Raw genomic sequence first — 26,896 nt, forward strand, 5'->3', positions numbered from 1 at the left:
AATTCCAAACAGTGTTATAATGACATTTTACATTGTGTCAAACCATATGTACTTTGCATGCTTTGTAACATGATTTTGAAATAAAAACTTTATTTTTTACTTTACTGACATCTACATTTGAGTTAGAAATGTTTCAGTAAAAGAAGGGGGGGGGTACATTTTACAGATTAAAATAAGTAAATTACAAAACATTGTGTGTAGTCATTGGGTGAGTTACAATCTGATCTGCCTGTTTATGTGCCAGTTCCAGGAATGTGTTCACATGTCCGGTTACTTTACAGTTTTGAAGAGCATTCACGACAGCTTTTGGATTGGGCAGCATTTTCATCATCTGCTCCTAAAAGAACAACTATTGGTTACTCAACAGATTTGCTATTGACACAACAGCTGCCTTGTGAAGTGGGGCCCCAGCAATACGCCTTTAAAGTAAACACTTTGTAATCGATTAAATAAAAACAATTCAATGGTGAAATACGTTTAAATAGTTGAAATAATAAAACTTCAGATTCATGTTTTAGATATTATACTTTTAGTTTTCATTTCGTCAGCACTACATTGACCAATGAAATTGACCAACTCAGCCTTTGAACTGTGAAATGTCAAAGAAACAATTGTGAACATAAGTTTAAAGTTATGTGATCAAAAGTATGGAAGCTTTTTGCATGTTTTTGATCATATTTCAAAGTGAATGGTTTTCATGTCAAGAACTTTGTTCCGGCATAAGAACTTTATTTATGCTTTACTGTTAAAACCTCTTCCAACAGCAAGAGAGACACACTATCTCAACATCAAATGGAGTTATTGGCAAAGGAATATGGCAGTCAAGCCAATCATATAATGTTCTAACTAACTGTTCAGACAAATTTGGCAATGAAGTACTGTATATGTAATTAAAAAAGGAAACCATTTTTTCTTTGAAAGGGTGACAGCTAGACTATTAATTTCCATCAAAGTACATATATGTAGGCATATATCTACTGTACACTATGTGAATATTCCATTAGAGTACACACAAACTTAGGGCACTTATTTGCAAACTCTGTAACAAACAGTGTTTGGCCCAAGTATTGCTTATGCTGTGTGACATCTTAGATCTTACTGAGAACAGGAAATGTCTGTTTTTTTCCTCATTGGTCAACACAATTGGCTTTTAAGATCAAGCGTGTCACGTGATTTTGTTTGCCAGTCTTTTGTGGCTTTCCCTCTCGATGCAGAACGATAGACATAATTTCACAAGCTTTGCTATTTTAAATAAATAACACTGACATTCTCAAACGCATGGAAGATATTTTTCTATGTTGTCTACACACTTGTTCAATTTTGCTAGTTTAACAGCTGATGTTTTTTTCTTATAAAGTGTGGTTCTCAGTCCTGTTATTAATAGTCTAAATGCTCCCCCAAACACATCAGATCTATGCAAATCTAATTATTCCAGTATCTAATTAGCTACAATATCTCGGTATGAATCTTGAGCATGTGCATGGAAAACACATTAGTGGACATAAATCCTACACTTGGCAATCTACAGTCTTGCAATGTTCAGTATCTGTATCTAACCTGTTGCCCCTCCTTACCTCACACTAATTCATCTGACACAGCCAATCAACAGACCTTTGAGAATGTCTATTTGTTGAAGGCACGGCAGATTGTGGGTGGAAACAGACTCCATACAAAAATACATCTTCAGAACCCTGATTAGTTGAGTAAAGTACAACGTGCTGGGTAGTGAACCGCTGTTTTGTAGCACATTTGCTTACTAGGTGCCTGTTCTGGTCTTACAAATTGTTGAAAAACTCACAAAATCCCCGCAAAATTCTCTCATTCCTTATTGAGAGAATACATTCCTTATTTTTAGGTTTGAGACTATTTTAAATTTCCTTCCATCTCATGCATCCATCTTGTTTGTATTCTATTAGACAAGTTAAACACTGATCTGGTATACAAGTTGTGGTATAGATAGGACCCAGAACATGGTAGTGTACCAAAACTGTGCACATTTACATACAAACCTTCTTCTCAAAAAAGTAGGGACACTGCAAAATGTAAATAAAACCAAAATTATATAATAAGCAAATAATTCATAACAAATATTTAATTAAAATTAGTACAAAGACAACTTATTAAACATTAAAATTGAAAAAAATTGTTTTTTGAAAGAATTTCACTGAAAAATATATGTGCCCATTTTATATATGCCCAGCAGCAATACATTGTGTGAAGTTGTGAAACAGGTCAGCAGTAAGATCTGATATAAAAAATATCTGAAAAGGCCAAGTTTTATTCTTGAATTCTTTCTTCTTAATGTTTCTCAACCCAAACTAGTAAAGAACTTGGGGATTTCATCATCAAAAGATTCACATAACACAGAGAAATCTCTTTAAAGCTTGCAAAACTAAAACAAAAACTTGCAAAATTCTGTAGTGGAAGTCATTGCATAAGTTCAGGAACATTTCCACAAACCACTGTCTGCTCGTTGGAGCATATACAAGCAAGTTAAAACTCCTCATGTAAAGAAAAAAAACCACATGCACCAAGCAAGCAAACCGTTATGACCACCTCCTTGTTTCTACACACTGTCCATTCTCTCAGCCCAGTGGTGAAGGGGGAAAACAAAGGATGCAGAGAAGCAAAAAGACCAGTTAATAATTGTAGAACAACAAAGTCCTTCTGTAGGATCAGTGGAACTGAGGGAATGGACATTAAGTGTAAAAACAAGGAGGTGGTCCTAATGTTATGGTTGATTGGTGTATAAATAAAATCCAGAAATGCCTCTGCCTTCTCTGGGACCAAGCTCATTTATGATGAACTGAAACCATGTGGAAGATTATCAGCTTCAATATTTGATATTGTCTTTGTACTATTTTCAGTTTAACATTCAATATAAATATTTTAAATTAGTTGTATAGCATTATATTTTGTTTTCATATACATTTTGGAAATTGTGTCGTACATCAGTCCTGGTAGTGGAGTACAGCACATTTAAATAATTTCACTGCTCAAACATATGTACTACAACTGGCAACTGGGTGTGTTGGAGCAGGAAATCACCAAACTGTTCTACACTCAGGGCCTGCAAAACTATAACTGATGACTCTTGCCAAAAATACATGTTGGGAATTGTATCGTACCTGTAATGGAAGTTCGTTGTGAGGACGAGCTGGTAAATCAGGAAGGCGCAGGACAGCTTGCTCAGACAGCAAGGTAATCTACCAGAATAATAAAAAAATAAAAAATAAAAATAATAATAATAATAATAATATGAAGAAGAAAGACCAGTGAGAATTACAATGAATTAAAATGATGTAAAGTAAAATCAACAGCAAATCAAATCAGTCATATCAACCTTAAAAATAGCTAGTGATTAAGTGTGAATAGACCTTTGAATACCAGGACATTTCACAATATTCAGCTTAACAGAAACACAAAATAAGTACTAAAGGAAATGACTAATTGAAACACTGTGTTTGTCTACCGCTTAAAAGGAAATAAACTCAATTGCCAAAATAATATTCTCAAAATAGTATATTCAATTTTCACTTGATTAGGAACTCGAAGCTTGAAATAATCTGTAGGTTTGCCCTTAAAACATCATTGACTATTAGGGCTGTGGCAGAAAAAATCAGAATCAGCCACAAATATTTAAGTGCATACCAGCTGGGACCTGATAACTAGTGCTGCCATTGAATATTTGGCTATTTGATCGTTGGGCAGTGTTCTCCCCGTGTCCGCGTGGGTTTCCTCCGGGTGCTCCGGTTTCCTCCCACAGTCCAAAAACACACGTTGCAGGTGGATTGGCGACTCGAAAGTGTCCATAGGTGTGAGTGTGTGAGTGAATGTGTGTGTGTCTGTGTTGCCCTGTGAAGGACTGGCGTCCCCTCCAGGGTGTATTCCCGCCTTGCGCCCGATGATTCCAGGTAGGCTCTGGACCCACCGCGACCCTGAATTGGATAAGCGGTTACAGATAATGAATGAATGAACTCCAAATTCTCATTTCAAAACTATCTACAAATATCTTAATGGGACACTGATGAATGGGTGGACAATAGGACAATATTTTGAACTATTTTTCTCCCCATTGTAGTAATTGGCAAATGTAACCATCAGCCCTCCCAATAACACAGTTCCACTAAGGGGGAAGGATAGAGAGGAGAATAAGGAGATTGGATAAGCGGTTACAGATGATGGATGGATGGATGATCGTTGGGCAGGTATTTGGTTTTAAATTTTGGTTTTTTTTGGTTGTTTTTTTGATAAACGTGGCCATCGATAACAGCAACGATCCAATCCACCAGAATTCTGGCTCTAGCAGTCAGAAAACACTAGACCGAACTCTAACCTAGATTATTCTTATCTTGTTTTTCCCTTGCACTGTGCTCATACCAAACCATGAGGTTCAAACAAACTCTCAAATCTCAAAGGCATGGTTAATTCATACTCCTTTCTATTTTACTCAAGAAAAATAACACAGAACTGGTGATGAATGCATATGGCCAAAACCATTGCAACAAATTCTTGTGTAATATCCCACTTTGCAGTGTCAGCTATTTTATTAATATGACACTGCTGTTCATGCACACTGATTTATTTGTTTTAATTATTAGAATTGTTTCATTTGTTATTATAATAAACCCCAAATTATAAAATGCTGTAATGGTATGAAAAATGCAAACAATCAAAGTGTATTTTGGAACTGAAGACTCCATAAATCCAGTCACATCTAATTCCATCTCTTTACTCTTTTCTGAGTTAATTACTACCCTCCTGTCCTGAGACGCTAATAGAAGATTGACCATAGCGGTCTCCTGCTTATAGACCAGTGGTTTGCCCTCAATTCCCAGTATCTGCTACATATCTGTGGCAATGCTCTTGGATATGATGTGACTGAATCAGCACAGACATTTAGTATAGGTTTCTACAAAACAGACTTCAACTAAACCTGTTAATACTCTTACAGACTACACTAACCATTAATGTTTTTTTTTCTAATTATTATCACTATTAATTAACATCATCATTACTATGATTATTATAGCTGCTACTACTACTGCTAAGCATAATGACAATATCAGTGCAACTGTGCATAACAACTGTCTTCTGTAGTGTCAAGTTGACTTACTTATTTATTCATAATTTTATATATGGTTTGACCAGATGAGTATGGGCCTCCTTGTGAGTTTTGGTTCCTCCCAAGGTTTCTTCCTCCAACTGTCGCCTATGGCTTGCTCACATGTGGTTGTTATTTTGTTTTAAATTAAGGTTTCTGCAAAGCTGCTTTGGGACAACATCAGGTGATAAAGAAAGCACTATACAAGCAAATTTGAAATTAACTGGTCTGAAAAGACTGAAGAAAAAAAAAAGACTAAGACTGAAGGCAGCACATGTTTTGTACAAACATTTTAGCTTTAATGGTGCATACACAAAAGTGAAAGCTACCCTTGACACAAACCCATACTATTAAAGATCTTGGCTTTCAGGCTTGTTTATTGTAACAGTCTGGGGGGTACTTTTCTTATTCTGTCTATAGAACATCACATCCTGTTCTTCCAAAAAAAAAAGACAAAATAGTGACTACTGTGACCACAACTCTTGTTTTTAACCTTATTATGCACGACAAACAGTGAAATCTACTTCTCAATTACTTTCTTTTGTTGACATACATTTAAATAAATTCGTTTTCATGCATCTGTTTGCAACATTGCTATCCTTTGCCTGTTATTACTTCTAAAAGATAAGCCATTCCTGAATGCTGCCATTTGCCAAATAATGATTACAACCACCTGTCAGAACAACCTGTTTTAAATTATTATTTATTTACCTCATAACTAACCCTAAATTGCCTCCATCCCCATGTTTTTAGATGTCTATTTATATATGAAATAAAGTTGGCCAGAAAAACATTGTGTTCATACACTCTGAAAGGGGAAAAAAAGGAAGTACAAGAAAGTAAATGAAGAAATCTCTCCTTTCGCTTTTTTTCCATTTTCCATTGTTTTTATCTTTATTATCAACAGTTTTATTTTGGGTTGCATTTTGGAGACATTCTTTGCTAGTAGGGCTTTTTTTAATTTTCCGCAAATATGGGGCTGTGTTTTTGCCTTGTAATGGTTTATTGAATGTTTACAATAACACAAATCCCCAATATCAACTTCAAATCCTATTATTTGCACGTCACACCATATTGTTGAGTGAAATACTGCATTATTCTTTGAGCTAGTTAAGCATTTTCAATTGATGAAATGTGGAGGTGTTGTGGGAGGGGAAAGCATCATTATTTGTTTTTTTGTTTTGTTTTTTTAAAAAACATGCCCTTCATAGCAGTCATACCATTTGTTTTCATCACCTCAATTGCATATACATGGATGGACATGCAACTGGCTCCGCCTATGAAGGTTAAGTTTGAACTTGTCTTTAAACTGTACCATTACTTCTTGGAATGTTCTAGACCACGAAAAGAGTGTGTGCAAACAGCTTTAAAGAAAAGAAAATAGAAAGAGGGGAAAAAACATCTTCAAAGTTCTCTTCTGTTCAACTACCCTGTATTTATGTCAATCTTATGTAAAACGATTTATACACAAAGAGAAATGTGATTTCTTCTTCTGACTTTAACTTTAACTTAAGATGAGACTTTACTATATCTTTAGTCCAGATTACTCTTAAAGCAGCAGTGACACTATGTATGAATTTTGAAAAAACATCCATGTATCTAATACTCTCCTACCAATGCCAATATCAATGTAAATATTAATAGTGGTCCAGTATCCATATAATATATGATCTGCAGATTTTCTAATGTTGCATTTTTAGTGATGATATGTAAAGGGTGGCTGATAAATTGTGGAGCAACAGAGCTAATGATTGTAATGGTAAACTTACAAAAAGCACTCAATGTAGATATTTATAATTAAAAAAATATATATAATAAGATGTACAGGTTGGTGTATGTAGCAAACTGGCAACTAAGTTTATGACAATGTCTGTTCTAAAGTGATATTAATACAACAAATGTGCTTTTGGGTACTCTATCCATCAGAGCATACCTCCTGTGCATTTTCATCTTCTTTTTCCAGTTTATTTCTCAGGATCCTGCACTTTTCCTCCAGACTGTCCATTTTTCCCTGCAGCTGATTCAGCTTGCTGATCACCTCTCTACTGCTCTCCTAAAAAGACATGTTCATTTTAGCATTACTCATCTGAGAATTCCTGAGCAGTCCAAAACTGGACAGCAAAGTAGGTGCAGTGAATCCCACATGATTTAGTACCTCACCTGATGTATGACTTTTTAAACTTATAAACAGGTCTCTCAAATCATACATTAAATACAACCACTTTTATTAGTAATCACCTCAGTTTTTTCTAATTTCTGTTTGCCATGCTTAATCCTCTGGGTCTCTATATGGAGCTGCCGGGACATTTCCATCATGTTTCCAGACTTCCGTGAGGGCACAGGGAGCTGGGTACATTTCACTAGGAACCTAGCAAAGGAAACAGTGTTGTAAGACTTGTTCAGATTTGTAATGAGATTACAACATGAGATCATAATAGAATCATACTCTTGGCAACATTTCAGTAGAAGCACACATATTAGCACGTATTAGAAAGAGCTTTGTGGATCTGATTTTTGAAGGTTTCTTACTGTTCTTTTAGCAAGCTGAAATGTTTCTGTATTTCCTCTTTTTCTTTCCTCCTCAGGGTGAGAAGAGTTCTGACACAATGACAAGAAAAAACATCTTTCATATAAGCAAGTTAAAGACATCACATCAGTGAAGACAACAATAATTTAAATTACAGCGCTTACAGTATAGAGAAACTCAGCATGTTGTCAATGGCCGCAATGGAAGATTTGCCCAATGGCTTCCAGTTCTCCTGACCTTTCAGCTTTCTCTCTTTTCGACCCGCTGTTTCATGAAAAGATGGTTAAAACAACTATATAAAGAGCTTAAGTGTAACAGTTTCACATTTAGTGACGTGTATGAATAGCCCATGTTCAGGGACTCTTTGGGCAAGTCTGGTCAAGTTTAAAACACTACAGAGTTCAGAGTTTGGCAATTCTTAATAATTGCAACATATTTTCACTCCTGTTCAACAAGAATAATCAGCTTTGTCTGGTTCCCCAAACTCACCATGGTTCTTCTTTGACTTATTCTGTGTACTTGCTTCATTAGGCAGTGGTTTCTAAAACAAAAATTTATTGAATAATTCTTTAATCAGAATTACAGAACATCCCAGCCCATCTTCTGCACATAATAGACACAAAATACAACAAAATTGAGTATAGCCAGTTCAAGAGATATTACATAAAGGTTTAATGATTTAAAACTCCATTTTGTACTTTAATTTAAACAGGATTATAACGGAAGCTTTGCTACTAAAATATTTTTTTTGGTTGCAGGAAAATAAATCCCCGTCTGAAATGGCTTATTCACCATTTCTTATATTATTCACTATAAAGTGCACTATAATAGGGAACAGAATTCAGAACGGTAGAGAATGATTTTGAACACTAAGTCATGAGGGTTTTCACCAAACAACGCAATGGATTATGGGTAATCTGATATGTGCTAGGGATGTACACTACTTTTTGCATTGTACTGTGGGACTGTATGCACACACTGAAAATTGTCCACTATGTTTTCGGACACTACTACAAAATACTGCAACCCCAAAATAATGCACTTTATAGTGAAAAGAACACAGTTTCGGACACAGTACAGAAATTATTTATTTATTTAGGATCAGAGGCTTATGTAGTGCATGATTGTGCCAAAAAGCAAGGAGCAGTTTGAAAAAGTATAAAATTTGATAGACTTTTTTTTTTCAACAATGAAGAAATTGGTCAAATAAATGTAAACTAATAAACTGAAATAAACAAAGTCAAAACACAGCTACCAGCAGGTATCAGGAATTAATAGAGGGGCCACAGTACCAGTAAACAAAATCATATCCTGGGTTATTTTTATAGGTTTTGTCAAGAACAGAGATGTGGGTGGAGGCATTTAATTACGTAAATTAACTTGCGCATTATAACAGCCAAATATGTGTCATTACCATGTTTCCTACTCATTAAGTTTCTACTATTAAACAGTTTATAATAGCAATTATTAAACTATGTGTAGGATTACGAGTGAGTGAAGATTGTGCCAGCATCTATCCCATTATTTGTTATGAGGAATTGAAGATAAAGTCATTGGGGTTTGTTTCTTTTTTGGTTGGTGAACTGTTCTCAGAACAGAAAGCAATATGTAAATCAAGTAGACACATCCATCTCTATAATTTACTGGATTTCTTATGCAGTGCAAATCTATAATAAATATAAATGACGTCCTGTGGTAAAAAGACATTACCCCAGTTTGCCACATAAAAATAATCCCTTCTGGATTAAGAATGAACCTTTTCTGGAGAAGATAGAGTTCAGCATTGACCTGACTATAGCTACACAAGTCTACCACAACGCCTAATGTCAGTAATATAGAGGTAGTGCGTTAATATGCGCCTGTATGTGATCAGCAGGTGTAAGGTAGTTGATTTTGGCTGGGATGTACACCAAAACAATGAAAGATCTCACGATGTCTGGCAGGACTGATCCAATAAAAGAATGTTAGGAATCTTACTTGTGCTAAAAAGTATGTTTCACCATATATCTAGACTTACTTGGCCTTGCTTTTGTAATCTTTTTTGCCCTTGACATCCTCTTTTAGGCCCCTGAGTGGACGATCTAGCTGAACCTCGAGAAGGTTTCATGAAGACTGTTAATCACTGTTGGGGGAGATATGGAAGAAATTAAAAACAGAATAGGTATTTTTAAATATTTATCTTTCAGAAGGATGACACAGACCATTTATATTTATATGATTGAAAAGTTACTGTCACAAATTCATTGGAATTTATCCAATTATGTTTACTGCAATCAAAAATGTGTGTCATGTCTCTGCATTGTCATCAATTCTCACTCTATGTTAAACTATTTCATGGCATGGTGGCAAAACAGGTAGTGTCACTGTCACACAGTTGCAGTGTTCAGGGCTTGTGGGTTTAATCTCTGTCTCGGATCACTCTGAGAAATTTGGTGCGTTTTCCCTTTATCTGCAATAGCTTTCTCCGGTTTCACACATTTCTTCCACTATCAAAAAACTCATGTTAATAGGTGGATTGGCTATTCAAATGCATGCATAAGAGAGAACTTGGTCCTTGGTGTGTTCATTGTGCCAAATGATTCAAAAGTAGACTCCAGACCCACCGTTACCCTAAACAAGATAATGCAATGTCACCCATACCATATGCACAAACATTCCATATCACAGCATTGTTTTGTCTACATTTTGCACAGCGTCCCAACCTTTGTAGAAACGGGGGGTTTGTATTGTCTAAATTATTAGTTTTCTTTAAAAGTTTATTCCAAAATAACTATTTTGTTTATATCTAGTGTGTCTGAATTTTGAACTAATCTGCACAATATTCTGATCCAATGTAATAATGGGATTAAACTGACAATGTCTATCTATTTTAACGGTTAATTTAATACATTATTTAATAATGTGGTCAGGAATTTTTTCAGCATTATACGAAGATGTTTGAAACCTGAACTACGTAAATGTTCATATTCAGGTAACTGGCGAACTCCCTGGTGAAAAATATGTAATTAAAACGCACGTGGACACGGGGAATACAGGAAAAATGTGTAATTACACAAAACAAACTGAGCTATCTAACGACTCCAAGCACCTTCACTGTGAAGGAGTACTTAATAGCGAGCTTGATTAGAAAGAACTACGTGATGGAATTAGATTCAGTAGCGCCTCATGAGCTCACTATATACAGCGACATTTTCCTTCCATTTACGAACTTGCACCACTGAACAGTTAAACAGAAAAGTTAAGTCCGTGCGTGAGGTTAATACGTATAATCATCTGATGATTTCCGAAAACCTCCCATCAACTCTGACACAGCTCTGTCGACTTCGTTTTCAGACTCTACAGAGCGACTCGCAGCAGAACACTAGCTATATTTTAGCAGATATTTTCCCTCTTGACTTCTCAATTTTTGAACAAGCAAATCTTATGTAGTGCAACTTTAAGGTGACGTTGGATCATCAGTAACCTCAATATCGAACTCTCAACATTAGGCGCCTAATAGTGAAAATAATAACAAAAAATGTTTTGAGAGTAGAAGCCGCAGTATTGTCCATAAAAAGCTGCCGAGAGTAAAGAAAATAATATCTTTCATTTTTGATTTGCTCGTGTTTACGCTGTTGCTGAACACACTCACCCGCTCCTTTTCGCGGTTCCAACTTGAACTGACTGCGCATGCGCACTGTGTGAATGTACGTGAGAGGAAGCCATGATGTGAAGGTCAATAAACAAAACATGGGAGAGGCAGGGCTAGGACTGAGAGTTACTGATTTATTCAGTAATTCCATTAGAAATGTCCTTGCTGCTTTATAATGTATGTTGTGAATCTAATTTTTATTTTAGATTTGATAGTAAAAATCTCATATGTAGTAACACGTTAAAACTTTTATTCAAACAAGACATTCTTCAAGATTAAAAATAATAATAGCCGCAGTCACACTGTGGGTTTGAGTCCCGCTCTGGATGACTGTCTGTGTGGAATTTGGTGTGTTCTCCCCAGGTCCGCGTGGGTTTCCTCCAGGTGCTCCGGAGTGTGTGTTGCCCTGTGAAGGACTGGCGCCATTTCCAGAGTGTATTCCTACCTTGAGCCCAGTGATTCTGGGTAGGCACCAGACCCACCGCGACCCTGAACTGGATAAGCAGTGACAGACCGGTGAATATTACACTTTTATGTTGTGTTATAGCATTTAGACTATTATAAAACATAACTAGATATAGAGTAATAATATATTATGCAGCAAAATATAAATAACATGTAGCATTAATTATGCATTTCATTTATTAGTTTCCTGTTGTTCCTCCCATGGTCCAAAAACACACATTGGTAGGTGGAATGGCTACTAGGTGTGGAGGACTGGCATCCCCTCCAGTGTGTTCCCGCCTTGCACTCAGTGATTCTGACTCACAGCAACCCTGAACTGAATAAGTTGTTACAGACAATGTTTAATCTTCTTCAGGGTTGAAGTAGGTCCGGAGCCTACCTGGATTCACTGGACTCAAGACAGGAACAGACAGTGCCTCTGTGCATCAAACATTCATTTACACACTCCCACCTATGGACTCTTTTGAATAACCACCCTGAGGCAACAAAAACAAACACACACACAGGAAGAACACACAAACTTCCTCACAGCCAGTGAACCAAGGCATATACTGAGTATAGTTTCTAATATTACTAGAGCCACAACCCTGAAATGGATTAAGCGGCAAAGATTATGATGATGATATTACGAGAAACTTTAAATGAAAAAAACAGGCACATTCATATTTAGGATTACAAATGGGGGCAGTAAATAAATAAAGTTTCAGTCCCAGAGGAAAAAAGACATTGCCATTCAAGTATTAACTAAGTTTCCTCATCCATCTTACACTGAAACCTAGGAGCTAATATCTATATTGAACATTCTGACCTCTGGGGAAAATAACAACACAACGTAACTTAGTAAGATGTTGGACCAGTGTAAAGTCCCTGATCATATTACCTTCCCCCGCCTAAACATCTCTTTAGATCAGTGTCTGCTGGGCTTTTTTTTTTTTTTTTACTACAGATCTCTCAAACAAGCATGTGTATTTTTAAAAAGAGGTTGCACTGAAACTCTTGTTATGTATGTTGAATGACTGCCCTTGCTGACATAGATTGATAACCACAAATTCCTTTGAAGTCAAATCAGTGTCTTTAGTAGTTGTTAAATTAATGAGATATTACTCACCACATCCTTGAATTGGATAAGTGGTTACAGACATTAAATGAATCAATAAATTAATGAATAATAAGATAATGCAATAAAATAAAAACTCTTCACCTTTTTAGACATACACACCATTTTTGCCTTGTGCCCCTTATTGACTTTATTTTGATGCAGGGGTGGACCAAGAGAAGTGAGGCGCACACAGATAAAAAGGCATGTTGTGTGCAAATCATCTCATTAGAGGTTCATCCCTATTATTAGCCAAAATTTGTGGACACCAGTTAATCTAGAGTGCTCTCACTCCAGATGAAATCACTACTATGCTATCTACGCTTTGAAAACGCTTTGTTGCCCCATGTATAAAAGCTTATGTACATGTCTACATGCTAAACCTGTTTGTGAAACTGTGTTGTAGCTAGAGTAGATATTCATTCATTCATTATCTGTAACCGCTTATCCAGTTCAGGGTCGCGGTGGGTCCAGAGCCTACCCGGAATCATTGGGTGCAAGGTGGGAATACACCCTGGAGGGGGCGCCAGTCCTTCACAGGGCAACACAGACACACACATTCACTCACACCTACAGAAACTTTTGAGTCACCAATCCACCTACCAACATGTGTTTTTGGACTGTGGGAGGAAACCGGACCACCCGGAGGAATCCCACGCAGATATGGGGAGAACACACCAACTCCTCACAGACAGTCACCCGGAGCGGGAATCAAACCCACAACCTCCAGGTCCCTGGAGCTGTGTGACACTACCTGCTGCGCCACCGTGCCGCCCTTAGAGTAGATATTGAGCATATAAAAGAAATGGGGTTAAAAAAATTTAAATACAATTTGCCGAAATCCAATGCACTAAGAGTATAAACCTTTTTTTTTTTAAAATATGTTTAAATCTGTATGTATGTAAATAACATTGAAAATGCAGAACTTTCCTGTTATTTAAATGCAAAAGATCCCATGTATTTTTCCAGTGAAATCCACTATAATTAAGAATACTTTCCCAGTCGCCCTTGGTGTGACATTCTTATCTCACTATGGGAATGTGGAGAAATTCCACACAAAAGCAAACTGAAAGTGAAAAATGCATGATGGGCAGATGTCTATGTATTTAGGTCATATAGTGTACTTGAAAAGAACTGCTGATGATTTGAAAAGTACGTGATACATCGATTATCTTAGGGCATACCTCACATACATTGCCCTGCCTCCAGCATCAAAACAGGGCCCAATATGAAGTGCAAAAATCACTATGAAAATGAGTAAATACATAAAAATGGTAAAGAACAAAAGAGAATCTTATTTGTAAAAGACCCCTATGTTTTTATTTATTTATTTTACGCTGGAGGAAATTACTCAGCATCAATCCTTTTTTGGATAAGTTTGCAGACTTATCAGATCTGGCTAAAAGATTCAGTTGTGCACCAAGCTTTTGCCTTGTGTATAGATAACTGCAATGTGTGCAGCTGCAAACTAATAGGAACCATGTATTAGGAAATGTGTGGTCTTCTAAATTTAAACTCTGTTATGGATTTGTTACCACAAAACGAGGTTTTCACACAAATTATTAAAATAAAATATGCCTGTGGGTTATTACTAGACTACTATTACGTACAGGTTCCAAGTGCCTACAAATACTAAGCAGCCCCAGTTGGCCTGTATTTTGGACGAAGATGACAAGAGGAAATGGTTCAAGCAGCATTAAGTGAGGGTTTATTACTGGGGCACTTGGAGTTCAGGAACTTCAGTCACAAAGACTGCTTGACTTGCTCATGTTTCAATAGGAACTTTGACTAAAATGAGATATGCATTTAGATATACACCGATCAGTCATAACATTAAAACCACCTCCATTTTATCAGCTCCACAGACCATACATGGGCAATCTTGCAAACTATTTCTGCAACTACAAAATGTAGCGCTGCATACATCTGTAGCGCTGCATACATTGTTAGCCCAATTTCCCCCGTTACTCATTGGTCAGGACCACCATAGAGAATGTGATATGTGGGTGGTGAATCATTCTCAGAGATGGAGTCACAACGACAAGGCTGCGGTGTTAAGCTAATTAAAGTGGAACAGATAGAGCAACACTTCTGGAGTCTTTATACACCTCTGTGTCACTGCTGGACTGAGAATGGTCTACTACCCAAAAATATCCAGCCAACAGTGTTCCTTGATCACTGATGGAGCATTAGAGAAAGGCTAAAACAAATTGTGAAACAACAGATGACCTGCTGTCTCTAATTTTACATCTTCACGTTGGACCAACAGGTTGATGTATCTAATACACTGGCCGTTGACACGTCAGTATTTAAAATCTACAGCTGCACTACGGTGTTTGATCCATTGGTATCAGTGAAGCACACACTAACGCACCACCACTATATGTCAGTGTCACTGCAGTATTGAGAGTGGGCCACCACCCTGTTTCCGCAGAAAAGTGCCTATGAACTTGACTGCATGTATTCATAATATGTATTCATCAAATGAAACAGTCACTTTTGACTTCTGGTGGATTTAAAAGGGCACCCCCCAAAAAAATAATTTTGGGTCCTATTCTGTTTGATGTTTGAGTCATTATTTCACTGATGTAACAATACTTTGACTCAACCCATCTCTGCTTTTATGACTACAACACATACTCCTAACTTTCACAATGTTGAGAATACTACTACACTGACCTTGATTTGTCAGTGTAATATCTGACATCCGCAATGTTTGACTGCATCAGCACTTCCTTAAATCTCTGGCATCTGTAACCATCTTCCACATCACTGCATGATTTGAGTGTCTTTTTAATTCTATTTTAAGTCTAATTTAACAAAATCCCTCAATGTATAATTTCTTACTGCTTGTATATATGTCCAGCAAAGTTTGCAATATTATACACCATTTTAAATGTTCAAAGGTTTGACTGACATCCTCAAATTTAAAGGTGGACCCTCTGTGGATATTTAATAATAATAAAATTAAAAAATAAAATAAAATAATTAAATAAATAAAAATTCACTCGCTGAAGCAAACGCATGAGTTTGAGGTCAATATACCGTGTACCAAGTGTTTGAAGTGGTGTCTGTGAGCCACATTTTCATTTTACAAAACCAGTACCTAAATTTACTAAAGTTCATGTACCAAATTCACATAAAATTGTTCCATCATCTATCACACAGTGTTCCCAGAAGACTAGAGGCTTGAGCCTATATTTGCCTCAAGTGATATATATTTATATATATATTTAAAAAGAAAGCAGTAGTTTATGATTTTATTAATATGTCAGACACAATACAAATTATACCACCGAACAAAGTCCAGCCTGTTCCATGAGTATACAACCAGTACGACCCTTATCGGCACTAAAAGGTATTGTCCTTATTATAAGCCACCTCATAGGGTCTCACCACAAGTGTCAACAACAAGCCTGACATAACCAAAAATAGTGTGCTTGGTTATACATTTTCAAAACCCACATTAACCATTGTGACAGCATCCTGTAAGGCAGCTTGAGAAAACTAACTGCTGCAAACATTCTCACATGTTTTTGTTAAGGTTTTGATAAGTATCACTTCACACCTTGGCAGACTGTACTATTGGTGTGAGAACTCACACTCTTTCAGGGTTAAAGAATTTTCCAGTGTAGCGTCCGTGGTTCTGAAGGTCAAAAGGGCTAATGACCTTCCGAATGCCTAGCATGTTGGACCTAGCTATTCTCTGGAATGTCCAAGGGTTCTGGTTGTTTGCCTCTTTCTCAGCTTGCTGTTGATGCATGGCCGCCAGGCTCTCTCTGCTCATCACCTAAAGGAGAAGAAGAAAACTCTATGAGTGTCCGTTCACTGTAGAGCATTTTTAAGTTCCTGTTCATTGGCCAATTGATGAAGTGCACTTACTACTAATGTACATTTAGTATGGCTACAATTACTGATGATTGCTGCACAACATATCAGCCTCATCTACCCACCCATCAGTTGTAAGGGACCACATATTTTTCAGCTGGTAGGCCATTTTTCAACCATTGCAAGGTGCATAGGTTCAAGTGAACCAGGAAAAGGTTTTTCACTGGTTTGTTTGTGTGATGCTATACACAGATATAAAGATGTGTGAGATATACACATTACAAATGAAGTATAGAGTCGTCTGAACCTCATTTTCTTTGCTGATAAATTACCTCCCCTGCACTTTTATGAGTTACTAATCGTACTTAGCATACTATTACTATAGATTCTAAGTATTTATACTTTAATACAAGTTTTTTTTGGGAACCTCCTTTTTATTTGTTTAGTTATTTTAACCTATTAATCAACACTTAATTGCGAATTAATTTAGGATACTTTACCACCCTGTCCTATAGCCCAGGGGCCATCATTTGTAGTGTTCAAGGGCCAGTGTCCAGAGTTTGGAGATTTCTCTGCTCAAACACACATGGTTTCACTCATCTGCTGAATGGCACTTTTAATACATTGAGCAGTAAAAAAAACACACCAAAGTGTGCTTGAAAAGGTGTGTTTAAATAACCATGCTTTAGCTCTTGTCTGTGGTAAGTTTCCCCATCACCAGAATTGTATGTTTGTGTATTTTCAGGGTGACAATTTATTCCTTTTCCAGAAACTGGCAAATTGAGCTTTAAAATCCAAGAATACACAAAGCCTTAACACTTGCACTTGCCCAGGCATGGTGAGATGTGGGGTTAGCCATTGCATTATATAGTTCTTAACACAGCAGTAGAGCATTAACTTGAAACGCAGCCATTAAACTTCCTGTGTAAACAAGCCTACCACATCAAGCAGTAAAGCCTTAAAGCAGAAAAGGCTGATTTAAAAAAAAACAACCTGCACACACCAGGTTTCAGCGTTAACTTATAGAAAATAAACATTATTATAATTTCAAGTCACTAATCTGATCAGACGTTTTAAGTTATATATCTAAATCATTCAGTCCCACCTAGTGGTGACACTAATTTTAAAACACTTAAAAAAAAAAAGTGCTCCAACAATTGAGAGAGGCATGTCATTTATGAAGCTCAAAGATTTTCACATAAGAAACACTGATCTGACATTGGATATTCCAACAAAAAGGTCTTGACCTAAAAACCCCATTTTGATTGAACTGCCTTCTTTGATGGCTTAGATATTACAACAGAAGCAACCCAATATTTACCTTAGATACGGAATACTTCTGTAGAAGGGAAAAGAACAAAGCAAGATCACAAAATCAAGTCACAGACATACCTTTGCTGGGAAGGGAAGTTTCTTTGCCACTTCATTAAGCACAGATTCCACTTCACCCAGTTCAATATGACCTCCAACCTCAACTATTAGTCGCCCACTCTTTACTGGAGATACATAGTAGTCAATAGCACCTTTGCCGCCACCCATCCTCTGGCCCAAACCCTTGCGGGTAATGGGCTTGTATGGGGCATTGATGCGCCAAGTAGCAAACGTTGTACTTGGGTCTAAACGCCGATTAATACTGAGCCTCATCATTTCCATATGTCCCCAATGTAGATAGCCTCCACCCATGGCCTACAAAAGACAAAATAAGAAAAGGCATTCATTAAAGTGAAGAGCTCATACTGAATTCCTTTTTTTTTTTTTTTTAAATGGTAATTAGCAGGCTGTGGCAATCCTCTTTTGAGGACTGAGTCAATCATTTCAGCAGTTCTAGGGTTCTGTGGGTTCCACAGTCATTCCATATCACAAAGTCATTCTTTTCTTAGGCATAAAGTGTAACCAATCCATCATGCAAACAAAAAGTCAATCAAACAAAGGGCTGATTTTGCTAGTACTTGCCAGGGCAAGCTGCAAATGAATCTGACTCAGTTTGTGAAACATTTGATCTCTAAAGAAAATAGCAACCTAACTACACTGAAATTGGCCTTTGTGTGTGTGTGTGTTTGTGTGTTGTGGGGCTGAACAATTCATTTCAATATTTGAAAGAGTGAATTTTTAAATCACATTAGGTGAAATTAAAACTATAGCCTAAAGAACTATATTTGAACAACTATTAAATGGTGACTTTTAGATTAAATATAAGTGTCAGACCCCGCAGGGAACACAATAAAAAGTGCTGTGTAAACTAAAACAACTACAGGAGGGTTCGGTACTCCAAATGCAATGTTCAAATTACAGCCAGATCATTTTTGTTTGTCTTTTTTATAAAATCAGAGAGGAACCTTAATTTTCAGACTGCACCGGTCAATAAAACTGTTGCTGCCTCTCAGACAGTTAGAAATCGAGTCTCTCAAGTCGAGTCTGGAGACTGCCCTGCATTAAGCATTAAGCTGTTTGTTTCATTATAGAACAAACTATAACAAACTAACATGGGAGTTTTAAAAAAAGTGGAATAGCAGTCAGTTATTCAAGGTAACACACATTAACCATTTGTGGCTATTTGCTGCATACTTCCTAGACATTACATTACAGCCCCAGCCAATTCATTTCACACTCTGGTCCAAATTTAAGGAAAGGCCATAAAGATGAATAATGTTGTTTTATAGTACCATTCACATGACAGATTTTTTTCCCTAAACAGCTTGTCTTATATTTGAATAGACACCACAGGATAGGAGGTTGTTTTTTGCTCCCGTTAAGTGATATTGCCCTCATCTGGATTCATACAATATGACAGCTGTAATCTTGCTTGGCAAACAAACTCAAAACATCCCAAATGACAATTTTAATCTCCAGAAAAAAAAAAAAAAAAGACAAAATCAGTCTTTAGTGAAAGGGCAAATAAGTCAAATGCTATAAACTGTAACAGATGTTAGGTTATACAGAGGACTAGATATGGGGAGGTAATTTTTGTTTTGCATACTTCTTCTCCTTTAATACTATTAGAACTACAGTCAGTCCAAATCAAAACAATTATTGTTATACTGAGAGGTGAAATATATATTCAAGCACAATTTCCTTTTTATTATATTTAAATAAACTTTTTCATGAACACATTTCTCACACTGTACATTTGGACAACAAACCCCCTATGGCATCATGCAAAAATTCCAAAATAAATAAAAATCTGATAACTTCAAAAAACAATAAGATTAACTTAAATAACTCAACATCTATCCATTGATAAAGTCAAATATGTATTTTCTGAGAACTACTGAAAAAAAAAAAACTAAGCTAACATTTATGTAATTCATGGCGATGCAACTGCCGTCTCAAGCCCCTTACACACGTGCACGTTTACCCAGAAATTTGCCAGATTTTACCTGGAGAAGCTGTATGGGTGTATGCTAATGTCCTTCATTATTATTCCAGACATTACCCAGATTTTATCCTGCCTGTGCCCTAAAACACAATCCAGGTAAAATCTGAGCTAGATCTGGTAATGTTCTGGAGAATCATACTATGATTCACTGCCCCATGCCCAAACCACATGGAACATTGTTAGCTGCGAGAACATGTCTGACACGTAAAACCTCCAGCTGTACGCTATATGTGTGAAAGGGAAAATGTGAGTCTTTTTACATTTTCTATTTCACAGCTACTGAGTTCCATTGACACTGCAGATCACAGAGAGGCAAATGACTTCACATGTCTCAGAGGAAGTGTGTGCTAGCCTTCACTCTGCCAGGCTGCTGGCACTGTGTAATTTGAGGGTGTTCTAGCTGGTGGCTGAAGTTGGATAATTAAAAATACAGGGAAATTGGGCACTTTTATTTTTCATCATTTTACTATCATTTTTGTCCCCTGCTAAGTAATCTCCAGTTCCACCTATTATAGCTAAGACACCTCCAATAACACAATGCCACTAAACTGAGGGGGAATACATCCACCATTTTTTTTTTCAAACAGCTGAAAACCTCATCACTGGACAGCCCATCACACTTTAGAAGTGAACATTATCTTTCCAGATCTGTCGTGTTAGAATACATTCAATTTGGCTAGCATCAAGCTGATTTACGGAGGGAACCATAGGGCCATTTTACTCACCCAAAGAAAGAAATCCACGTTTTGTCTCTTTGATATCAAAGGTCAGATGACTAATGTATCACTAGGGATTTTATGATGAATAATGTATGGATTTTAAAATTATCAAGCACCAGTGGGAAGGGAGAAATAATATTAACCGAACCATACTCGTCCGGTGCAACTTACCCCCATAGTTTACAATATCAGATTCACCACAATGTTAAGTAGACATCAACATGCGAAATACAAGCAGTACTAACCACAATGGCATATTGCCCAGTTGTAAATGTATTAGAGCTTTTAGCTGGGCCCTGGATATCACGAAGCCTCTTCATCTCCTTCTTGACCTTTTTCAAATTAGGCACTTTATTGAGAAATTTAAGCTTCGGTTTCTCTGGTAGAACCACATCTGTGAGGGAGAAGGAAAGGAAAAAACACCAGTAAAGATTACATTTTTGTTTGTTGGTGTGAAATATTATTACTTTTTTTTTTTAATAAACACATTTTGTCATGCAAAACTATGTAAAAAAAATGCAGTGCTGTGTTGGATCTTATAACTACGACTAAGCATAATTATTTTAAGTACAATTATACATATGTTATTATATAAAAGTGTACAATTTATTAAAAACTACAATGTTAACACAATATTTTAGTTTTCAATTATTTAATACATAAAAATATAGTATATTGCCTTCATAAAAAATGTAGCAAATTATACTAAATCTGAGTATGTCTTCCATTATTTTAAATAATACTCTCCTGATCAAAACCATTTGCTGACGAACCGCCTATATCAGTTAAATTGTTGTTTTGAATAAACTGTTCAGAATCTTTTGTCTCATTGTGAAGCTCTACTTAGAACCTTCTTAAGATCCAACAGTGCAAAATGCAAATTCTTGCAATTTTTTAAAATGGTCTTATGATTTTGATCAGGAGTGTATTTTAGTTCTGGCCTTGAGGGGATTCATTATTACCAAATGTGCTGTATGTTTTTTTAGCTGAGTGTAGGGTTTTTTATTATTATTATTATTATTATTATTAATAAAAAGTGTTTATTACTGCTGTAATCTGGAGGCAGATTGTAGGTCTTCAGTCCAGCAGAGAGGACTTTTAAATGATTCGGCAAAACAGCTGCAGAAAAAAAATAACATAAAAATTACTGAAGAGAGAAACAGAATGGCACTCTCACTTTCACTCCATATTCTTTTACACACCATTTCTTTTTTTATATCTCCATCTCCACCTTTGAGTATTTCATTTACCCTTTTTATGTTCAATCTCACCTTCTTATACTTCTCTCTATTTTGTTCTGCTTCACTCATCATCTCTGTATCTCTCTACTTTTCTGTATCTCTAAATACTTCTCCCTATATTTCTTCTCTGTCCTCATCTCTATTTCTGTATATCTTTCCCTAGTTCACTGTTCTTTCCATCTCTATTGCTTTCTATTATTGTTTACATATATATATGGTCTCTCCACTTCTCTCCATGTCTCTTTCTGATGCTTCACTTACTATCTCTCTCTATAAATATTTCTGCCTATTCCTCTGTTCGCTCCACTTCTGTCTGTTTCACTGTTCTTTCCATCTGCATCTCTATTTTCAAGTAAATTTTTCTCTTTACTGCTCTCTCATTTAATGTTTTTTTTTGTTCATTTCTTTAAATGTTTCTCTATGTCCATTTGTGTTCTCTCCGTCTATCTCTATTCCTGTTGCTTCACTCAGTATCTCTCTATAATTCTTTATTTCAGTGTATTTCTAAATAGCTCTGTTCTCTGCCTCTGTATTTGTCTCTATTTTACTATCCTCTCCATCGCTGTATCTCTTTATTTCTGCCTTCCCCTCCTCCATCTCTCTGTCTGTATCAGTGATTGCTGTGTATAGAGTTGTAACTACCTGAACAGTGTGTTGTTGTTCTGCTCCACAGCGTAGAAACACCGCTCCTCACCGCGCTCAGCATCTCGAACACACTCAGTGTCTCTCACACAGACAAGAGGCCGAGTTTATGCAAACGTGTGTAAAAGTGAAGCCCTCTGTTTCTTTTCATCAACTTGAGTTCATGAAGGTCGCCGCCATCCACGCTCAACGGAGCACCGCTCAAATCAGCGCCATTAGAAACAACACCCAGAGAGCGACCGTTCCTACACTGCGAGCTCTCTCAAGTTTCATTCAAGTTTTAACGTTCGTTTCTTTTTTAAAAAAATCATTTAATAATTCATCCTCTCAGTTTAATGGTTGTATGATCGATGTCTTTATTTGTTACATCCGTTTGAAAAATCTTCTTTGAATTTAATACATTTTTCTATCAATGTAGTAAATCAGGCCCACAGTGGGAAAGATATATTTATACCAGGTATCAGACTCATAAATCAAAGTGATGCTTGAAGGTTGTTGTTTTTTGTTTGTATTTAGCTGAGATTTTTTTTAAAATCTGGAACGTATTCATTCATTACTTCATCATCTGTATTGGAATCTGATCAACCTTTGCTCTTCTTTCAGTGTCTCAAAAGGGTCAGCCGTGTCCTTGAGGTTAGAGAAGGGAGCTTGAGGATGGAGTGTCGGCACTTAAATTCCTGGGACCAGCAAGAGAAAATTCATTCATGGCTGAAGTTCCCTTGAGCAAGCTGCTCCCCAGGTGCTCCTGCTCCAGTGTGTGTTTTCCCTGCCTCAAGTTTGTGTTTTTCACTACCACTGATGGGTCAAATGCAAATAAGTAATTTCCCTAATCCGATCAATATAAGTGCTTCTTAGATTTTTTTCAAAACTTGGAAACTCTTCATGCCAGGATGATTTTGTCCCACCTTGAGAGGTGGATTACAGCTGGATGGATAAATTCTGAGGACATATATTTGAAAATAACCAATCTTCTGTAAAAATTAGCACTAATAAAAACATTTTTTAAATCTTACATTTTACATATTTTTTTTCAAATATTTAAACATTTTTACAATGTTAAACAAAAGTTCATTAATTTAATTTAATTATGCTGGCAAAAGGAAAGATATCTAAATCATAATTAAATATAATTTGTTCAGCAGAGGACCAGCGCTTCATCATCTTTGCCACTTAATCCATTTTAGGGTCATGGTAGGGCCTCATAGAGGAGTTACAAAAGCACAGAAAACCCAGGTGTAGAAATCCTTATACTTTTTTTTAAACAAAATCTGTGAGATCATTTTAAATCATGATAAGAAAAAGTGTGATTTGAATATCTGGGATATCTGAATAAGGATTATAAATTTATGAAGGCCCCTGGACTTTATTTTGACTAATTTGAAAGCCACTTGCTCAGCTCTGCCAGAATATGGAGAAAGACCATGATCTATGTATCAGGTAGATCCAGGAACACAGGTAGGAGAGTTTTATGTAATATTTAGACACAGCCTGAAATATATTAACTCTAATTACCCTCATTCTGATTACTGATTGTTAACAGGTGCCACATGCCTTTGTCATTTGAATAGACTGGTAGCATGTCAGAACAAAGATAACTAATGAAGTTCTTCATTCAATCTCCACATCAGGGTGAGAAATATCTACACTTTCATTCTTTGTTTTGCCTGTATATTTCTGTGTCAGAAACAGACAACTAAATTCAGCATATAGTCCCTTCTCCTCACTTAGCAAATCATTCAGTGATTGTGGGATATTTGGATCAAAATATAGCTAAGAAGCTTGTTTCTTCAACCATTTAAACTGATGTCCTGTGAGCACGTTATTAAAGCATGCAATATATGCCCTGCTATTAAGAATATGCATAAATACGATTGACATACGTGTCCACCATTTCTCAAATATAAAGTACATTGAGGAAAAACTCACTAAACCATGAAAAACTCAGCTTTTCCAGAATAATGCATCTAAGTGGTACTCAGATTATTTCTTAGAGTTGGTGGGATGGAGACATCAGGGAAAATGTTAATATCAGAAGAATGTTTTTTAACAGAAAGTCATGAAGTTTAAAGGGTGACACCTTGGGCAAGACTCTTAACACTGGCCAAACTGGTGATGGGTTTAAAACTGTAATCAATTTGAATAAACCATTTGACAAATGTTGCAGTCTTAAGTACTTGTAGTTAGTTGACATTAATACAGATACATGAACATGAAATGCAAAAAAAAAAGAGAGAAATTCTGCCTGTATAAAACACCAAAAACTGTAGGGAGAGGGGGGGTTCTTTTTTTTTTTTTGTCTTACCCTTCCAGGCATCAGGTGACAAACAATTTAATAGCAATTTCCTCTAGGGCTATTATACTTTTTTATAATAAAGAACTGAACAACTTGACTCACCTATGGCTGTATGAAGGCCACCCTACATATGTGGTTGTCTCTGCAGTGGCAAAATTGGAATTAGGAATAGGTTTTATACCGCCTTACACTGGAATTATGGGATCAAGCAGTGTTCAAATATCTTGGATTTTGACCAGAAGGAGAACATCTAGTTATTCCAGGTGTACCAAAATTCAATGAGTTTTGTTAAGGCAATGTGCAAAGTAGATCTGCACAATTTTTGATGAAGCTGTGTTGTTTTCTTTGTTATAAGTGATCCAGTTCTTGAATTAGCTATGTATATGTAATGTATGAACTGCATTTGTACTGAAAACCTTACTTTTTGGCTCTTTCTGAAACAGGGTATTCATAACTGCATTCTCCTTGATCTGCATATTATTTAAGTAGTAAAAGATGTTGGAATGTGCTGAATCAAGCAATCAGACACAATCAGACTTCCCGTATTTCTTCACCGAGGATGGACATCTGTGTCACAAAGACACTCTGAAGCCTTACAAGTTCTCATTCAAACTCGATGACGTACATGGAACCATGAGCTCGCATCTGGCCCTGTGTTGCTACATCACCCAGACTGTTTATAGTATTCTTGAGAAGAAGCTTAAACTGGTGAGGGTGTACCTGCACAAAGGAACCCAAGCAGATTCCCATTCTTGTGGTTTTGTGTATATGAGCCCAGGTGCATTACTTCATTATGGGACCCTGATGGTTTTGATTCAGGACAAGAGCACAGTAAAATGTGGTGTGTGGAGTTGGAGAGTCGTGGCCCATGAAGGCTTGGAGAGAGGCAGTCAGATCCCATATGTACGCTGGGCTTTGGGGGAGTCTTGCGCAGTTTTGCTGATGAACCCTAATGAAGGAGGCCTGTCACCAGAGGAACATATTCGCCTCGTCTGGGATTCCTTGGTGTCTAAGAGTGTTGCAGAGCGAATAATAGTGGTGGCCCATGGATACGGAGGACTAGCATTTGTTCATCTGCTGTGCCACCATCTAGAAGAAATCTGCAAAAGAGTGTGGGTGGTGGCCTTTATTAACTCTTCCCACAACCTGTGGCACCAACCCCTGGGAACAGCAGGACGTGACTGGCTAAAGGCACATTCCAGGACATGGGTCCTAAGTACCAAACCTATGAACCGCCCAGTGGGGTCCCTCAAGGCAGGGTGTCGAGCCATGTCAGCAGGTACTCAATGCCATGAGGCAGCACCGGCAGTCTGCATGGAGGCTGTGTATCGTTTCTTTGCCAAACATATGAAGCCCAAACCTGTGCCTGCAGTCACTACCATCATGACCAGGAGCAGGAGCTTTAGAAGAAATAATCTTGATAAAGAATCCATTGACACAAATGATAGGAACAATAATAAATCTTGAATATCCTTTCAGTACAATGTGATAATTGACTGACAGAACACTCAACATGTTGGGGCTGTTAAGGTGCTACATGTTAGTTAAATCTGAGCTGAATAAATAAGTAGCATAACACGTAAATCGTTTAATTTCCTTATTTGGTCAAAATTAGGGTGACAATATTTTGTTAAGCAAAAAAGAGGACACCTGGAGCAGACAAGCACAGTGCCTATATGGACAGATAATATTAATTTCCATTCAACTTAAACAATAACAACAAATGACTATTAAAATAGTTTATCTTGTCAGTTCCTGACAGTATGTGTATGATCATGAAAAGCCCTGATATTTTCTGTTCATACAAAGCTACAAAACTGAAGCATTGTGTTGAGACGATATTAAAGCAACTCATTTACCAGAAACCTAAAGGTAACTTATAAACATTTAAGTTTTGTGAACATTTTATAAAACCCAAACACCTAAACATTTTACCCACCAAGTAATCTATACTTGATAAAGGACCAGGGTGTC

General features: G+C 36.7%; 3 protein-coding genes and 1 long non-coding RNA gene across 4 annotated transcripts; 2 read left to right on the forward strand and 2 right to left on the reverse strand.

The window, feature by feature from the left end:
* cenpq (centromere protein Q) lies at positions 1–11,355 on the reverse strand. The gene is made up of 9 exons (XM_066661569.1): positions 11,263–11,355; positions 9,649–9,753; positions 8,121–8,172; positions 7,796–7,895; positions 7,634–7,702; positions 7,343–7,472; positions 7,038–7,157; positions 3,129–3,206; positions 1–337 (listed from the first exon to the last, which is right to left on the reverse strand). Exons 2-9 carry the CDS (start codon positions 9,736–9,738, stop codon positions 182–184), a joined length of 795 nt encoding a protein of 264 aa, XP_066517666.1. The 5' UTR covers positions 9,739–9,753; positions 11,263–11,355; the 3' UTR covers positions 1–181.
* Positions 9,694–23,460, forward strand: LOC136687242 (uncharacterized). The gene is made up of 3 exons (XR_010800424.1): positions 9,694–9,792; positions 11,626–11,778; positions 23,233–23,460. It is a non-coding gene; the product is annotated as an uncharacterized lncRNA (long non-coding RNA).
* On the reverse strand, positions 16,060–22,884 carry mrpl16 (mitochondrial ribosomal protein L16). Its single transcript, XM_066661570.1, has 5 exons — positions 22,630–22,884; positions 21,794–21,865; positions 20,992–21,140; positions 18,044–18,337; positions 16,060–16,613 (listed from the first exon to the last, which is right to left on the reverse strand). The coding sequence occupies exons 1-5, from the start codon at positions 22,691–22,693 to the stop codon at positions 16,422–16,424; spliced, it is 771 nt and encodes a 256-aa protein (XP_066517667.1). The 5' UTR covers positions 22,694–22,884; the 3' UTR covers positions 16,060–16,421.
* A 609-nt stretch (positions 23,461–24,069) lies between the features above and the next one.
* On the forward strand, positions 24,070–26,569 carry si:ch73-41e3.7 (uncharacterized protein LOC572312 homolog). The gene is made up of 3 exons (XM_066662139.1): positions 24,070–24,084; positions 24,198–24,258; positions 25,366–26,569. Exon 3 carries the CDS (start codon positions 25,418–25,420, stop codon positions 26,387–26,389), a length of 972 nt encoding a protein of 323 aa, XP_066518236.1. The 5' UTR covers positions 24,070–24,084; positions 24,198–24,258; positions 25,366–25,417; the 3' UTR covers positions 26,390–26,569.
* Positions 26,570–26,896: the final 327 nt, after the last annotated feature.

Source organism: Hoplias malabaricus, chromosome 2 (assembly GCF_029633855.1).
Source record: "Hoplias malabaricus isolate fHopMal1 chromosome 2, fHopMal1.hap1, whole genome shotgun sequence".
Taxonomy (NCBI): Eukaryota; Metazoa; Chordata; class Actinopteri; order Characiformes; family Erythrinidae; genus Hoplias; species Hoplias malabaricus.